The 13,456-nt window shown below is 42.2% G+C and overlaps 1 protein-coding gene across 2 annotated transcripts in view; it reads right to left on the bottom strand.

Moving 5' to 3' along the window:
- PLCL1 (phospholipase C like 1 (inactive)) overlaps positions 1-13,112 on the bottom strand; it is a 310,272-nt gene extending 297,160 nt beyond the window's left edge. The window contains exon 1 of one of the 2 annotated variants that reach the window (XM_070241466.1): positions 12,379-13,112. In XM_070241466.1, coding sequence (XP_070097567.1) covers positions 12,379-12,621 — 243 coding nt within the window. In that variant the 5' untranslated portion in view covers positions 12,622-13,112. The remainder of the gene's footprint in view (positions 1-12,378) is intronic. The other variant, XM_023622295.2, reaches the window with a different exon arrangement.
- Between the last annotated feature and the right edge of the window lie 344 nt (positions 13,113-13,456).

Here is a 13,456-nt window from a genome sequence, read left to right as displayed (position 1 = left end):
AGGTAAACTCTAAAAGTTCCTTCAGTTCAATATTCTATTAATGTTCTACATATTAAAGTATAAAAAGTATATTACGTAAAATTGCAGCAGCAGTTATAAATGAAATGTTCCTAAAATCCATAAACTAATTTTTTTAACTACTATCAAAATCCTAAATCTTAACCCAGTGGACTCTTCATATTTGTTAACAAATTATATTTTTATTTAAAGAATCTAATAAAATTTATCTAGAATTGGAAAAAATAATCATTATAACAACGACCTAGTTGTGAAACTAGGATGTGATAGAATAATGACCTCCCCAAATTTATATGTCCTATTCCCCACAACTTTTGAATATGGAGTATGTTAGGTTCTACGACAAAGAGGCATTAAGATTACAGATAGAATTAAGATCGCTAATCAACTGACTTTAAACTGGGAAGATTATCTTGGACTATCTGGGTGAGCCCAACGTAATCACAAGGATGTTTAAATTGGAAGAGGGAGAAGAGTTAGAATGGGGAAGGGCAGAAAATGAAAGTTAAGATGGTGTGATATGCAAAAGACTCCACTGGCCATTGCTGGCTTTGAAGGCTGAAGGGGCATGATCCAAAGAATGCAGACAGATTCTAGAAGCTGAAAGGGTTAAGAGAATGGATTTCCCCCTAGAACCTTCAAAAAGGAACACAGCCCTGCCAATACCTTGATTTTAACCAAGTGAGACGCATTGCAGACTTCAAACCTCCGGAACCGTAAGATAATAAATTTGTGTTGTTTGAAGCCACTAAGTCTGTGGTAACTTGTTACAGCAGCAATAGGAAATTAATATTTAGGGTTTCTAAAATGCAGGTTTTGAAAAGTAAGAAACCCAAACCTCCGATCTAGGAGGCGTGCCAAAACAATCACATCAGATATATTGCTGTTTCTTAGATCCCTCTGAAGTCAACTTAAATGAAATGAGGTATATGTGTTGGCTCAATAAATGGTGGTTGCTTTTATTGTAGAAAAATGCAAGATTGAACCACCTTAACTTTGCTTTCTGTCTGGCCCAATTCCAACCAGATCAACATGTTCTTAAATCACTGTTTTTTTGAAATTTGGGGTATTGTTGGTTTGGTGGATAAAAGAAAATAGGGAGGAAAATTCTGCCCTTCCACCACCCTACTAAACACACACACACTTAATAGCTGTGAGACCCGGAAGCAGTTTCCGCACCTCTCAGAGCCTGGCTTCCTCATCTGTAAGGTTGAAATAATAATGATAGCTATGTCTTGCCAGGCTGTTATAAGAATGAAAGATAATGTACAATCTGGGCAATGTTAGTGCCCGTGATTATTCTATACCATGAAATCTCTAAAGAACCCTCCATTACCTATCTTTGGCATCATAAACAATCTCTCTAATGGCTCCCTGGAAGAATGGGAGAGATGGTAACAGCCAAGCTTAGTAAATGAAGGGGTAAAATTAGAGAATGACCTCTAAATTCTCCAATTCTATAATAATGTAATTGGATAATTAAGCAGTCTCAAGTTGCTGAACTATAAACATGTGAGTTTTATTTTTCCCACAACTGCTGCCTCCAAACTATGCCATTTCAGATCCCTTTGCCCCGGGTACTCTACTTATTACCAATAGCTTACTCAGATTCCATAATGTTTCTGTCTCTTTCAGTTATTAGAAGGGTTCTTTCAAGTCCTTAAAAACTTAGTCTTGTTCATTTTAAGATTTCAATCTCATATTCAGTTCAAGGTGCTCTTCTCTACCCTATAACCCCCAAAGCAAGTTAGAATGGTGGTTACAGTGCCTGGGACCACTTCTCCCTTCCTCTTCCTCCCAGGACTTCCCTTCTAGGGTTGGGCTGGAGGAAAGATAGGAGAGGCCAAGGTTTCCCCAGAGATGGCCCCATAGGGATGCTGCAGGCTCCATTGGGTTGGTATTTTCTGTTCCTCAGGTTAACACTGAATTGGCCATTGGTTGTCTCTACCATATGAGGCAGGCATCCAAATGGTGACCCTCTGTGGAGCTGCTGGTTCTCCACGGTGCCTTTCTTCCCTGCATATTCATCACCCTGGTGTTAGAGATCTGGCTTGAAAAGTGACCTCTTCCTCCCAATCCTTGTCTCAGCATTTTGTTAATAGAATCCCTCTGCCCAAATGGCCTTTTCGGGTGGGGCACCAGCAAGAGGCCTGGCCATCTTCTATAGTGTCCTCCACACCCAGGATAGCATTAGGGGCTCTGATGGTCCAGTAACTCAGTACCTTCCAGAAAAGAGATTAGCATCAGTCCCAACTTATAGGGATACTTGGTAGAGAGGCAGTCTTTTGGATGCCATCACCATCACACATTCTCTTGAGTCCTTTCTTTCTCAATCTCAGAAAGGGTATTGAGCACTTTTTCCCCCAATGAGGAAAGTGGAAGGAACAGGCTCTCTTCAGGAAGCATAACCTCCCTCCAAGGTTACCTCCTCCCTCCCAGTCCTCCCCTTATTTAGCCTGGGGAGGAAGGGTGGGCAAGAGGAGTAGTGAAGGCTGCCTCTCCATAAGACTGGGGGTGGTGGCTGAACACAACAGCTCACAGTCCCCTGAATGTGTGGAATCTTAGACCTTTTGTTTTTAAGCTGTGATGGTTAATTCCAGCACTCACAACTACTTCCATCCTGTTACACCAACTTCTATGATGATTTATTTGTCAGAAGCCATTTCTCTATATTGGAGAACCTGTCATGCTCAGGGTGCAACTATGAAGAATTTCCTTGGACTTTACCAGGGCTAGGGGTAGCAAAACAGCAAAATAGACAAAGTTTATCTTTAATGCCAAGCATTCCCACCAACAACCCAGACCAATCCTTCCTACATCCTTCCCAGGAATCTCTAGATTCAAAGGGCTTTGTGCCCAGCAACTACTGCTAGGTGTGTTAAGGTGTGAGGTATTAATTAGTTAAAAGGCTCTCCAGAAGAACCAAAAAGCCATCGGAATCCAAAAAATTGAAATCCCAAATATATAACTTCTGGCAGAATGATCCAGGTAAAGAGACATTTGTCGAGCCATTTACCCTGTCCACTTATAAATATGGTCCCATCTGACTCCATTCCCCTCAATCACACCTTGATCCTTCTCTTTCTCTTCTCCCCAAACCCCAGAAATCTCAACTTCCGGTCAAGTTTAACTACTAACACTTCTGAATGTGCTTCTCACAGCCCATGCAGCTACTTCTGTGACAAACATGTCTTTGGATAAAGACCATCATCCCAGCTGTAAGAAAGCTGGGGATCAAAAGGTCACCTGCTGTTGAGGCTTCTCACTTCCAATGTGTCTAGCAACAAGTGTGTGTACATACACACACACACACACACACACACACATACCACTGCATTTTTCACAAAACTAGCTTGATCTCATGCTAACTGAACATGAGAAAGTGTTAGGAAAAATATTTCCTTTAAAGTTTCAGATGTTTGAGGAAAGCCTTATTTTTTTTTCCAAAACAAAAACCCACTTTAAGAGAATTTTACCCAATATCTTATTGTACAAATGCTGCAATAGAAAAAAAGAGAGAGAGAGAAAGAAACTAAAGGCCAAAGTCCAATAACCCTTCAATAATTTAACATAACCGCAGATAGATAACTACAGCTGACATGTGAGTGTTTCAACAAGAAAGCTGACTGTGCCTTTAACACCTGGCCAGTCTCCAAGTGATGGGGACAAACCTCTGGGTACCATTTGGCCACCATACTGTATCACTACACAGCATAAGGGACTCATTACCTTTAACACAATAAAGCAGCCACAAGCACAATTTCATGACATAATCATATATTTGAATTTCCCACATATTGATCTTGTAATTTCTACCAAAAAAAGGAATTAAATGATTAGAGAGACTTTCAGTTTAATGGAATCCCACAAATATTTACCAAGCTTCTCCTATGTGTGAGGAACTATATCCACCTCAAGTGTATTTGGAAGGAAATTTCAATCATACAACGTCATATCCACCACCACTTAACAAAATTGCAACATTCTTGGATTAGAAACTCGGATACTCCTTCTTGATTTATTGTTGCTAGAAGACAAAAATCCATAGCCTATGTCATTTATACCAAAGTTGGATCATAAACTCTTGCTTCATGGTAAAGATGCTAATTCTGGTCAAAGAGTAAAAATATACTAACAAGAGTTCCACTCCTCTCAAGGGAAAGTGGAGTATGAGATAATGTAAAGTCATGGGTATTTTACAGGAAAGGTTATGAAACTAAAAATACATACTCAAATGATCCTTAAGCAAGTTTCCCAAAACTGTTTTCAGAATCATTTCTTTTTGATTTGTCAGCTAAACTTAGTTTTTAAGGTAACCATAAAATGTCTGCTATTTCATCCGCAATAGCTAAGGTTTAAGTTAACATGATTTAAGAGAACGTATACCATAAAGATTGAAAACAACATCTAGAACTAGACTATTTGGGTCCATTTCCTGGCTCTGCCATTTACTAGCTATGTGATCTTGGCACGTCACTTAACATTTCTCCACCTGTAAAAATGAAGATAATAATAAAAAATACTCACCTCATATAGTTATATGTTATTGTGAGGACTGACTGAGTTAACACACATGAAGTGCTTAGAACAATGCTAGACACATAATGCAAACTATATAAGCACTCGCTTTTATTATGAGGAAAATTTCTCAATAGGAAAACCTCTTCAAGATGTTTACTGTGTGTTTATCTATTAGATTAAACATAAAAAGAAAGCTATTTAATTATTAATAGCATTTATAAATACATAATATTTAATTATAGCACGGAATCAATCATTCCAAAATATTTCAACAAGAGTTCACCAAAGGCTGAAGATATCTTTGCATCTTGTATGTCAGCCTCTAGGGGGAGCACAGACTCCCTCCCCGCTACCCCACCCCTACTCCCTGTTCCAAAAATTAGTCATGATAAATGATTAAGAAAGTGCAAGTTCAAAGACATTGATGGGCTATATTTCATGCAGGTGAGGAGACGAAGGTCAGAGTGCACATAGCATGGTCTCCTCTCTCTCCTCAACCCAACAATGGGCTGACTCGAGGGGGAACAGAGCAGGGCAGTTTGCACTCACTCTTCCCACCCAGCTGCCCTTTTCTGGAGCCAGACCCTAGCCCAGCCTGAGCCAAGGGCAGCTTGGAGGGGAAACGCATTCTCCCCCTGCTGACCCTTCACTCTCCACCCCAGAGAGTGTGCTCCTGAGCAGCCCACCCTCATCCCCAGCTGTCAGATCCGGGATGTGGGGTGGGGGCTTTAAGAACACAGGCTACTTGGTCTGCTTCGGTTTGAAGTCACTTGGGCCTTAGGGAAAAGCACCTACAAAGTTATCACCAGCCTTCTAGAGTTCTGCCTTGTAATCTGGTCCCCGCTAACAGTAAAGTGTCCTCTGTCTCTTTTTGCCTTCCTCGTGCATTTATCTCCCTCAACAGCTCACAGGAAAGGTGTTCTGAAAACAATCTCACCATCATTTCTACCCATTTCATTGTACCATACCATAATATGTTTGCCTACTTACACCTACCGCCTGTGCTTCGTCCAGACTAGCCCTGAGTTAACATATGTTGCCAATCTTCCTCTTTTTTTCCGCTTGAGAAAGATTAGCCCTGAGCTAACATCTGTGCCAGTCTTCCTCTACTTTGTACGTGGGATGCCTCCAGGGCATGGCCAACAAGTGGAGCAGGTCCGCGCCAGGGATCCGGGCCAGCCAACCCTGGGCCACAGAAGCCAAGCGTGTGGAACTTTAACCACTCAGCAACAGGGCCAGCCGCAAGACTGGGCATCTTTTAAAGGCTCTTGAACAGGTCAGCATGAAAGAATTAACAAAGCAGATATTATCTTTCAAAGATATTTTAAACTTTTGAATACAAAGTTGTATGGTTAAGGAAAACACAATATCCTTGCCTGTAACAGCTACACACTTCCATAAATTTACAAATACAAAGGAAGAAATCTTTGGAAACTAAGTACACTTACTAAAATAGTTTAGTTGTGTTGTTTTGTTTTGGATGGACTGAATTGTTTTCAAAATTAACTTGACTTTCCTCTTCCTGGAGTGATGATAATATAAATAATGATTCTCTTTGGCTCACCATGTACAATCCTACTTTTCTCAAAGTAATGCTAGACTAATTATTAGTGAGGTGAGTTCAAACAGTACTGTTGAAAATAACCTAGATTATGTCTCTCTTAAACACATCCACGTAAGGTCTTACAAAATAAAACTACAAATCCAATCTAATTTTAAATCTAAGGGACTATTCCAATTCTTTGTCATACTATTTGTTGCCATCAAATGTTAACTGAAATACACGATACATCCGCCAAGACTCAAAAGAAGACAAAATGTTGTTGCTATAGAAGTTGACCATATGTTCCTAACTGCTATCATCACTTTAGCATACTCATTAATTACAGTAAATTCTGTCTATTGTATCCTATTACAGGAACTGGGATACAGAGATGAACTGGGATAAAGAGACAAATCAGATTCGATAAAACTACAAATAAACCTTCTTTACATTATCAAAACATATCAAAATACGAGATTTTGCAGAACTGACAGTTTTCACTGGAGTAAGGTTTACTGATTTATTACCTTAGATTTAGATTGAAAGTACAATCAGATTATTCTCTCTCTCCATCAAAAAACCAATGTTTCATTTACTGGTGCTGAGATCCCAAGAGGAAACTCAGAAAGTGACTTTACTCTTGCCTCTTAATTCAGTTTAGTCATTTTAAGCTGGATAATTTTTTTAATGTACAAACTTATACATGTCTCAGTTTGAACATTGCTCCTGAAAATGGAATTGTGTTTAATGTCCACAATTATTAAAGTTGAACAGAAGTCCCTGGGGGAACGGGGAAGATGGTTGCAGTTCTTAACTGGAGTTACTCCCTGCCTGCAGCCTGACCAGTTGCTCAGCATTACCTAGAAGCATTAATGGACTGTTTGTTCAGTAGCACCGAAGAAAAAATCGGCTGTCTCCTGATGTCTTTTCATAACACCCTGCTGTGCCGGAGGTGTGATTTGGCAATATATGTTCATTTGACATTTTACTGCACAAAATTTAATTACCTATCTCTAATGTAAAAAGAGAAAGGCTGGGAAAACAACCATTTGGTCTTAATTGCAATGTACATTTAACCCCTCAATGGCTATGTAACTTAAACTTTTTGAACCTTAATATATTTTCCAAGAAGGAAAACAAATAGTGTAAATTCTGGTAGTAGTAGCAAACCGTAATCAACAGGCACTTCTAAAATCTTTCATCAAAATACGACAGGCCTCTTTAAATTCTATTCCTAATTCTCTTGAGAGATGCTATAAGAAATCACATCAGAAAGGCACTACAATGAGAAGTAACCACTTCTAAGGTGAAATGTGACCATGTTTCTATGACAATTTCAAAGAAAGTAAACACTGACTGTAGTTACTGGGAAAACAAAACATATCCACCCAAGAAGTTTAATGCTATTAATACAGCTGAGTCATACCTTAGAAGGAGCACCCCCCAACTGAAGCCACCACGGCATGCTCACAGCACCCCTTTATAATAAAGGCTGGCCAGCTCTGTAGTACAATCAGGTTGTTTTTCCAAAAGTCACCCATAAGTTGGTTATTTGAAACTTTTAACACATATTTCAACAGGCAAAGGAAAAGTCTATAAATGCTGATTAATTCCCAGGCCAATCTAAGGAAGCCTATTTAACTTATAATGTGCCTAAAATTGTTATTTTTCAATCATAACTGTCTCTATAAAAAAATACTTTCAGAGCTGCAACTGAACATCATCTATTCCATCACTCCCCTAGAATAATACATATTCCCATCCCCCAGGTACTTTCCTCTATATATCCATCTAAAAGAGAATACAACCCTTCACAAACTCAACCGTCTGCAGGGCATGGGAGAAGAGGGCCCAGCGTAAAACAACAGATGTGCTCTCCATATACTGACAACAAGCAGAACATCTGCCAAATTGCTCTGCCTTTTCAAAAACAGTGCAGGCCTCACAAAATGACGACAGATAGGAAAGTTTGCAATCCCTTGCTAGAGTCACCCACCTCCAGGTGTTCTGAATTGGGGAGGAGCAGGGAGGAGTTCACCCCAGAAGCCTTGGGGCCCACGATTCAGACTCTTCCGCCCCTCTCTTCTATGTTCGTGTTGTTTCTAACCTAGAAAGCATTCACGGACTGTGGGCGTCCTGTACCTGAGAATCAGCATACGAGCACAAGTCCTGGAGTCAAGTAGACACAGGTATGAATCCTGACCCCACGCTGAATCGGTAGGTCTTTGTGCCTCCCTTGTCTACTTCAGAGGGTTTGCTATGAGGATTAAGAGATATAATGTATGGAAACTTCTAGTTTAGTACCTGATTCATAGTAAGCAGCACTTCATAAAAGTGAATAAAATTCCCCTGGCCCCTCTGAGGAGAGCCATAATTTTGATTTGGGTCAACAGGTACCCAAAGCACATCTTTGAGATTGTGGTTCAGAAACCCACTGTGCCAGCCAGCCCCACAATGAACAGGACAGAATGACAAAGGCCATGACACAAAAATAACAAGACAGGACATACATAACCCGAAAACCATTATGTTAGCTGCCTCGGCGCAGGTCTCAGCACCTCACTCCCAACTCCTGTCTTCATCCCACACACCTGTGTGCATGAGATCCATGTGATAATTTCTTCTAGAGAATTCATACTTAAGTAGAATCAAAAGGAAATGGAAAAAAATTGAATCCTTCATATGTTACATATAATGGAAGAAAACACAACTGCTATTTTAAAAACATGTGCAGGGCTGGCCCCATGGCCAAGTGGTTAAGGTCACACACTCCACTTCAGTGGCCCAGGGCTTTGCCAGTTTGGATCCTGGGTGCGGACCTAGTACAGCTCATCAAGCCATGCTGTGGCAGCATCCCACATAGCACAATCAGAAGGACCTACAACTAGACTGTACAACTATATACTGGGGGGCCTTGGGGAGAAGAGAATAAAAGAAGAAAATTGGCAACAGATGTTAGCTCAAATGCCAATCTTAAAAAAAAAAAAATGTGTATCTCAATCCCCATCATCTAGTACAGGGACTAAGCTACACCGCTTTCTATTTTCAGAACATTACAGAGTTATAGAGCTATAAATTAGAATCTAAAATGTTAAATATTTTAAACATGTAAGTTTGATATCAAGTACCAGATACATAAATGGTCTAATTTCTTAAGTAGAAATATTCAAAGGTACAATAGTACATACTTGTTAGATGGTACCAATCTCACATGTAACTAACTTGTCATTTTAAACCACAAGTCATCAAGAAGCAATTAAGATGGAGTCTATTGCAATATTGTGGTATACAAAAATGCACTAACCAAAAAACGCGCAACATTTATCAATGTCAATGCTGTCAAAAACAATCACAGAAAAACATAGAGAAAAAATGGTCAGAGTAAAAAGAACCTAGTTTAATTTTCACATTAAATTTTTTAAAATTTAGGACTGGGCATAGAAGGGAAGAAACACAATCATAGTAAAAAGAAGACTTTCCGAAGATGTGTAAAGATAAATGTTGTCATTGTTTTCATCAGCTGAGAAGGAAATTAACTAAACACATGTTTTCACAAATTAGTGAGGGCAAATTTACTGAAAACATTCCTTTTATTAATATACGAGAGAGTCTGTTTTCTGGCATGACAGAGGAAAACACTATTCTGATTTATCTAATACTCAAGTTAATAGAGAATTAGCAGTCAAATAATTAGAATAGAAACAATACCCTAAAATGAGCTGAAAATAATTTCATATTTGATGCTTCATAATCTTTCAGTGGCTCAGAGTTATGATCATGAATATCAATTATTACTGTAGTAAGGCTATTTGGAACAGCATTTAATAGTTTGCTTAATGTAATATGTACTAAAGCCTTTCTTTTTTGTGTATATTTCTACGCCAAATAAAAAGAACTCTTGGCAAAACTATGAAGAACATATTTTTCTCTCAATACAGAACATGTGCTACATATTTCTTATATGATCTAGACATTTTTTAGGAACTCTCATTTTTAGTAAGCTGAAGTGAACAAACTATGGGGCAGTAGATTTAAGACAGAAAGGTCCTTGATCTCTGAGAGGGAGTGAAAGAGAGCCCACCACCTGCCTCCTTCCCCACTAGAAGAGAATGAAGGCCTCTGGGAATAGACCCCAAGGACCGATGCCCACTGTGACCTACCAGGTTATCCTTGAAGATTAATTGACCTATCACAATGACCTTAAACAACCTTCTAGGCATCAAAAATGTCTGGAGCAAATCTGAAGATAAGAGCCCTGTAAAACTCTAGCCAAATTTTATTATATAAATCAGGAGCATCAGTAGTTCACTATAGACACGTATAGAGACTTAAGAATATATATACACGGAATATTTATGGAAGGATACACAAGAAAGTGTTAACAGCTATGGTAGTAGACTATGTATACAAGAGTGTGGAGTGGCTAGGAGTCTTCTTTTCATACTCCTTTGCGACATTTGTTTTTATCATATGCATATATTACTTTTCCAATAAAATCTAATTTAAAATAATAATAATAATTCAGTTCATTTTCTAGCATCTTTAATTTTAAAGGTCATTTATTAAACACTTATTTTACTATTAAATAGGGAAAAGATCAAGTTGATACTCTGATGCCTCCCTCCTTTTTTGTCACAAAAAGACCTTCAAAACAAGCACCATTAGTCAGCAAGGACTCTTCTGAGAATATAAACTAGCACATAGTACAATTTAAAAGTTGCAGATTTAGCTGCAAGAATTTGTATATTCCTTACACTCGTTCCTTTTATTTTTAACAACACTACAGAGCCCACTGCTTTTTATAATGGTATATTTTAAACTCTCTTGAGATGCCTGTTTTCACACACAGAGGACCACATGTAGTTATCAGTATCTTAGAATCCAAAATATATGTTTCCTAATTGTGACCTTTTTTTTTTAAGTTTCTAAACAATAGGCTTTCTGACCTGTGGGTTACAAGGGAAAAAAAAGGATCATTTGCTTTTTATCCAAATTCACACCCAGAATTGAACACTTCTTTTCACATAATCTAAAAGTCACAAAATAACAGAAACTACTACAAGTCATTTGCAATTACCACCCACTCTTCTTTCAATATAGAAATCTCCCTCTCTGTTGGTTTTAAACTTCCATGTATCAGTGTTGGGGAAAAGCCTAGACCATACTTGGAGCGAGCTGGATAGATGTACTGTGAGAGCAGTCTACCCACACTGGAGGAGGGAGCTCCAATTTAGAGCTTGAGAAAGAGACATGCATTCTGCAGTGGTTACACAGCTTAAACCTGAACAAGGGTTTTGAATGTATTAGCACAGCAAGTAAGTTCCAAGTCCATCTTTCATTATCATCTTTGGCTTCTCTTTTATATACAAGTAGTTTCATACTGACTGCTCTACCAAAATCGATTTTAATCTCATATGCATATCATTCACATGCATTTATGCTGAAAGGCCCTTTTCCAAAGCTTGTGGGAGGGTTCTGACTTCCAGGAAACCTTACTCCGAAGTCATGCACCCGAAAGATGAAATCTTCAACCGGAAACAAGCCCCAAGTGGAAGGAAAACAGAAAGAGATAAGGGAGAGGCAAGCCTAATAAATTTCTTGCCAAATGGATGGAGGGAAACCCTGGCCGGTAGTTGAGCGGTCAGGAAGCGTTTTCCCTGGATGCGGTGGTAACCACAGGGACACGAGACTACATTTAGGGGACTGACTGCTTTTGGGTCGCGCTTTCTGCAGCACAAAAACTCACGGCTCCACTATCGCTTTTCACTTTGCCACAGGGTCCAGTGAAAACTCTGCCTATCTGCCGAGAAAGTTCACGCTTCTTGGGATTTTGAGGTCGTTTAAGTCTGGACGGTTTTTGGGTTTGGGTTTTTTTTTTTTTCACTTGAGGGTAAACTCTGCATTTCCGCTACTGTGCGGGAAAAGCTAACCTTTCACAGGAGAGGGGTGTACAACCACCCCGTGGGTCTGATTTATGCTGAGTCCTCCCTTCCTCCTTTCATCAAAGGTTTAATGAAGCTCTCAGAGAAAATGAGGAAAACATCCATCAGAACGCAAAGTCGCAGAGCGGAACTTTTCCTCCGCTGTCAGGGAAAAAAAGTCACTTCTGCTTCTCGGGGCCAAGAGCTGAGTCTGGGAACCTCCGGATGAGGAAGGGAGGTTTGGTAACGAAGGAGGTGGGAGAAAACAATGCCAAGCCTGCGATGCCTCCCGACGCCGTACATCCTGCCCCGGCCCCCGACCCACCCAGCGCCCACGCCCACGCCCACGCCCCGGGGCGGCGCGGCCTCCCTTACCTTGATGATGCTGCTGCGCCGGGGGGTCGCCCGCGCCGCCTCCAGGAGGCCGGCCTCGCTGTCCGCCGGGGGCCCTGCAGCGCCGGGCAGTGCGACCCCGCTGCGACGGTCCCTCCCTCGGCCCCCAGGGGCCGCCGCCACGCCGTCCCCGGAGGCGGCGTCCGGGCCCGCTCGAGGGTCGTCTTCGCCCCCGGCTGCGTCGGCCGGCGCGGGACCCTCCCTGCCGGCCGCGCCCTCGGCCATGGCCCGGCGCGTTTCGGGCTCCCCGGAGGGAGACGGCACGCCCGGCAGCTGAGCCCGGCCACTGGGCAAGGGTGCGCTCACGCACTGGGAGGTGGCCCCGCCAGACTTTGTTTCACCGCCCGGCGGCGGCGGCGGAGGCAACTTTCTGGAGAGGAGACATCGCTCGGGTAGAGACGTCCGCGGCTTTGGTCCAGGAGACCGCCAGTCCGCGGGGGGATGGCGGCAGGGATGGAGAGGAGATGTGAGCGGGAAGGAGAAGGAGAGGCGAAAAGGAGAGGGAGGTGTCCGAAGTGTGATGCAAACGCCCGCTCTGCGCCAGACAAAGGGCACCGGCGCCTGGTCGGGCCCAGGCCGGGACGCGCAAGGCCGGAGAGGGGCCGGAGCCCGGCGACCGCGGCCGCGGCCCGGCGCACCCGCCACCTGCCCGCGGACTGCAGCGCAGCGGCCCCAGGAAGTGCGGCGGCGGCGGCCTCCGCTCCGCTCTGTTGTGACAGGGAGGGAAGACTTGTTTTGACAGCCCGTGGGGATTGGCAGGCGTCTGGGCCTCTTAGGAGCCTCGCCTCGCCGAGCGGGGGTCGGCCCGACCAATCCCCACTGAGGAGGGGTGTGCCCGAGCGCGAAGAATGGAATGTGGTCTGTAACTGGGAGCCGGCCCAGCCGGGCTCGTGTACTCGAGCGAGGTGGGGAGCGCGCGCGCGCGTGTGCGCACCCGCAGGCTCTCCGTGTATATTTTGGGAAGTTTAGATGTTCGAAATGAGCCTGAAGATGCAACAAAATCCAGGGGTGGGGGAAGGAAAGCTTGCAAAGCAAAAGCAATTTCGAGGAAAGAGGGTGT

This window comes from Equus caballus, chromosome 18 (assembly GCF_041296265.1).
Source record: "Equus caballus isolate H_3958 breed thoroughbred chromosome 18, TB-T2T, whole genome shotgun sequence".
Classification (NCBI taxonomy): Eukaryota; Metazoa; Chordata; class Mammalia; order Perissodactyla; family Equidae; genus Equus; species Equus caballus.
The sequence above is the reverse complement of the archived record's forward strand: the minus strand, read 5'-3'. Positions and strand labels throughout refer to the sequence as shown.